Here is a 4,538-nt window from a genome sequence, read left to right on the forward strand (position 1 = left end):
GAGAAGTTTACACGCTACTTTCCTTGGGTGAAGGCCGACACGATCTTCTTTGCTGAGGAACAGAACGATGAAATCAAAGAGATCCTAGACACCATCAAGCATCTACTGTTACGCGACACTCTGCAGGATGAGATCAAAGAGGAGGTGTCCAAGAAGATTATCCATTTGTACACACTGTCCAACACCAATGACCCCACTCTCTTCCCTGGAGTCAAGAACAACGCGCCCATCAGGAAGGAGTTGTACAAGAAGCTCTGGATTGAGTTTTATACGTTCGCCAAGCAATGCCAACAAACAAAGAGTCATGTGGAGATATTTCAAGGAGTTGAGAAAATGTATTATAGCATCCTATCAATTGCTCCACCCCTGCAACAGCAACAACCATCAACTCCGCCACCGTCAGCACCGCAACAACAAGGCAAACGTATTTCATCACCTCCATCCAACCAACAACAACAAGGACAACTTTATCAAACACTTCAACTACAGCAACAACAAGCACAGTCGCAACAACAACAGCAATTGCACCAGGCACAAACTGGTCAAATGGCTAGTAGTGATTCAATGTTGTGGCAACAGTTTGACAGACAGAAGAAACAGCAAAAAGAGGACGAACTGAAGCAGGAGCGCGATAGACAGATGAAGTTAACCAATCCTTCATCTATGATGGCCACCCGCGATTCGGCATCAGAGTTTGTAGATCGCAAACGTAAGCACATGGATGTGTCGACTCCGCCACCAAAGGCCAATAACTTCTTCAACAACTACTGGGATCAAAAGGCACAAAAGACTCAATCGATTGAGCTGGACGGATGAAGTCTACAATCAATGTAATGAACTGAACTTTATTACCAAACTGCCTGGTGACGACGTATTATTACAACTTTGGTGAACTTCTATCCTTTGTCTTGGTTTTCTTTAGTGAACCTGACCTAAATGATTCGATAGATGTCAGAAGGCCACGACGATCACCTCCGCCACTGGAGGATGCAGCAGGAGGAGGAGGTGGTGGAGGAGGTGCAGAGGAAGATGCTGGTGGTGCAGGAGGAGGAGGTGGTGGTTTCGGTGCTGCAGGTGGTGCTGGCGGCGCTGATTGAACAACACTTGTTGGTGATGTTGAAGCTGCCAGATTGTTGGAAGAATTGGTCTTTTGTACTTGATTGTTTAGTGAAGTGGTGCTGTAGGATGATGCCAACGAGGAGCTTGAGCTATATGAAGAGAAGGAAGTAGGAATGCTGGAAGATGTTGTTGGGTTCAGTGTGACCTCCATCGGTACAAAGGTCAAAGTCTTTCTCTTCTTTTGTTTCTTCAACTTCTTCAGCTTGGGAATGTCATCGACCTTCTGTTGAGTGATGTACGCTCTGTTCAGTTTGCTTGCTGCGTCAATCATCTCTCTCTCTTTGGTGGAGAATGTCACTCTTTGGATTGGTAGATTCTTGAACTTCCACTCAGAGAAGAAGTTGAGCTTGGTCAACTCCTCAAGGGTGGGTGCAACGCCATACATTGGCCTAAAGATGGACTCGAGAATCTTCTTGACCTCTGGATGGCAGTGGCCTGGCAATCCGAGCTCAATAGAATCTGGTGACTCCATTTCATAGCCACATCCCATCTCGTAGAGAATACATCCAAAGCAGAGAACCTCTGGGTCCATCTTGTCAGAGAAAGTAGAAAGGAACTTTGATAGTCTTGGTCGAAGTCCGAGGAATGCATTCTCATAATCGCTTATCCTATGTTGATTGATGAACCCATAATAAGTGTTAGTACTACTACTTAACAACATGAGTGATGTAGTGATCAGTCACATACAGACAAGTGTTATCATCCATCAAGATATTGGATGCATTCAAATGAAAGTATGGCATATTGTGATACTTCAAGAAGAGGAGAGCCTCAAGGATCTGTCTTCCGAATCTTGATATCAACTTGTCGTTCAGTTGATACTGTTGCTGGTATTTCTCAGAGTACTTTGATTTGGGCTTTGCCTGGTGGATGTAGTCGCGGAGAGAACCACGTGCATAGAAAGGTCTGATTGAGACCGAGACCATCTTGTCTGGTAGGAAGTCCACAAGATGCGGTGTGCTGATGAATGGGTGGAGCTCCATTGATTTGATAATTGTTCGATAGGTTTGTCTGCCATTCTCTGTGTATAGGGGCAGGGGCCAGTTCTTTGAAATGGGCACCATTGAGAGGACCCTGTCATTCTCTGCTCGATTTGGTGAGTTTCCAATGACTGAGAAGTAGTTCTTGTCTGTTCTAGATCCGATCAAAGGGAGATGTCTGTCCAATGTGTACATAGTAGATCTTAAATAGAATCTGGCATTCATCATGATTGTATCCTCTGTTATAGTGTGTATGTAAGTCAGTCTGATGTGATTACTGCTTAAGATCACGGGTCCTACCTTTGATTTGTTGTGAATTGTCTCTCTCGTAGACAAATACATTTCCTTTCTCCAGTGGCTCATATTCTTGTGATCTCCTATAGGATTGATGGTCGTGAGGCGATAATGTTAACATCTCTCTTCGGTTTGTTCAAAAGGTTTGTCACTTACACTGAACGTGCCACACAATAAGCAATGACTACGGCCAATAATATGATGAATAGGCCTCCAATCGCACCGATTAGGATGATCATCCACTCCTCCATTTTTGATTACTCTACAGTTAGTACTTATACAACTTTTCAACACTATCAAAATGAACAATGATTTCACATTAGCAACACAAGTTGTTGAGGACTGTAAAGTATTCTGTGAGTGGGGGTGAGAGAAAAAGGAATCAACCTTTCAAAATAAATAAAATATCGATTTTCTCAAAGAATGATCTCGTTTACTAATGATAAAGAGATAAGTGATGATGGTCTCAAAATCGGTGAGACAACCACCTAGATGGTTGTTTGGACCTTGTCCAAAGTCAGGTTAGTCATTGTAACTTCTTAGTCGCAACAGGTGACTTTGGGCTTGTATGAACGAAATCTTCCCACCAAGATATTGCCAACGATTGTTCCTGCAATGACACTAAAGAACAGAGCAACGTTGAATGTCATTGCAACAAGCATCAATAGATAACTCATTGTCAGTTCAACTCCTGTCAAGAATCCTCTCTTTGTTTATGCAATTTTGAAAGTCAGTACATTTGGCAGCGTTGTCTCCTCACATACACACAACACTATGAACACTTACGACAACGTCCACCTTGATATTGAATGGAGGGAAAGAACCTCTGATACCACCCAAGCTTGATACTTCCTCACCATTGATCTCAAGGTTCTTCTGGCGGACTGCTTCCCATTTCTTCTCAAGCATTGCTCTGAGCGTCTTTTCACATTCAAAGAGTATGGCAAAGAAGAAGACCAAGAACCAGTAGCCAGTGTACTGGCCATTGTTCTGTGGTACCCAGTCCTTGAATAGGACATAGTCGAGAATTCCAGTGTGGAAGTACATTCGCATGAGTGGCACTTTCTGGCCTTCCGGTTGAGAACAGTATGTGCTTGAGAGTGGGGACTTCTCCAATGCGGTGCCTTGTGCACAGAATGTCTTCCATTGCTGGCACTGTCCCATCGTTGGCATTTGCTGGCACAACTGACTGTACACGAGAAGTAGATCACAGTCGAGATAGGTGCCAGGCGGGGTCGTCTGCCATGGGCACTTGCTACAGGACTCCATGTTCATCTCGTGGCAGATGTTATAGACCATTAGATTGAGCTGCTTGGTACTAATGAGGTTAGGGATGGCCTGATATGTCTTGCACTCGGCAACGGTAGAGTTTGCAACGCCACACATTGACTTGTAGTTGCTGCAACCAGACATGCCTGGCATGTCGAACTGGCAACCGTCGGCCAGCACGCTAAGTGGTTGGCAAACACCAGAATTAATGGCCTTTTGCGAACAAGTGTTGTTGATGGAGCAGACGGCCATATAGGGCATTCCACCGTCTGGGTCGCAAAGGTTATCAATATCCTGAGAGACGTTCACAGCAGGATACACAAAGTCTGTGCATCCTGTGGCCCAAGGAGTCTGCACACAAGTTGATTGTTGAGCATTGACAACTGCTGTGCTAAAGGTCAAAGACAAAACAAGAAGAGTTGACAGTGTAAGCAACAGTTTGTAAACTGTTGAGCTTGTTGATGACATTGTACTACTGCTGTGTTGTCACTGATGTCGTCACTAGACTAGAGTATAGAAATGGATATGTGTAAGTTATATATATAAATATAAGAAGGAGGAGGAAGAGGAGGAGGAAGGAGGAGGAAGGAGGAGGAAAAGAAGGAGGGGAAGAAGAGGTACACTACATATATATATTTGAAAACACCAATGACAACGGCAGATAATAACTTAAGTGATGGTGAACAACTTTAGAAGTATGGTGTGTTGGTTGGTGTAAGAGAGTGGGGAGAGTTGGAATCATCGAACTAAAAAATAAAATAAAATTATTCAATAATTCATTCACACACACACACACACACACCCCCCCCCCCCCCCCCACGCGTTGATAAAGATTGTTTCCWTTWTTGATTACTCGGAGAAGTAAGGCGTCTCTTT

General features: G+C 44.0%; 2 protein-coding genes across 2 annotated transcripts; both read right to left on the reverse strand.

Moving 5' to 3' along the window:
- Positions 1-877: 877 nt before the first annotated feature.
- On the reverse strand, positions 878-2,644 carry SAMD00019534_126540 (hypothetical protein; the record flags this gene model as incomplete). The annotated part of the gene is made up of 4 exons (XM_012892119.1): positions 878-1,727; positions 1,807-2,338; positions 2,400-2,476; positions 2,550-2,644. The coding sequence occupies 4 exons, from the start codon at positions 2,642-2,644 to the stop codon at positions 878-880; spliced, it is 1,554 nt and encodes a 517-aa protein (XP_012747573.1).
- Positions 2,645-2,932: 288 nt separating this feature from the next.
- On the reverse strand, positions 2,933-4,130 carry SAMD00019534_126550 (hypothetical protein; the record flags this gene model as incomplete). The annotated part of the gene is made up of 2 exons (XM_012892120.1): positions 2,933-3,100; positions 3,180-4,130. The coding sequence occupies 2 exons, from the start codon at positions 4,128-4,130 to the stop codon at positions 2,933-2,935; spliced, it is 1,119 nt and encodes a 372-aa protein (XP_012747574.1).
- Positions 4,131-4,538: the final 408 nt, after the last annotated feature.

This window comes from Acytostelium subglobosum, assembly GCF_000787575.1.
Source record: "Acytostelium subglobosum LB1 DNA, scaffold: scaffold65, whole genome shotgun sequence".
NCBI lineage: Eukaryota > Evosea > Eumycetozoa > Acytosteliales > Acytosteliaceae > Acytostelium > Acytostelium subglobosum.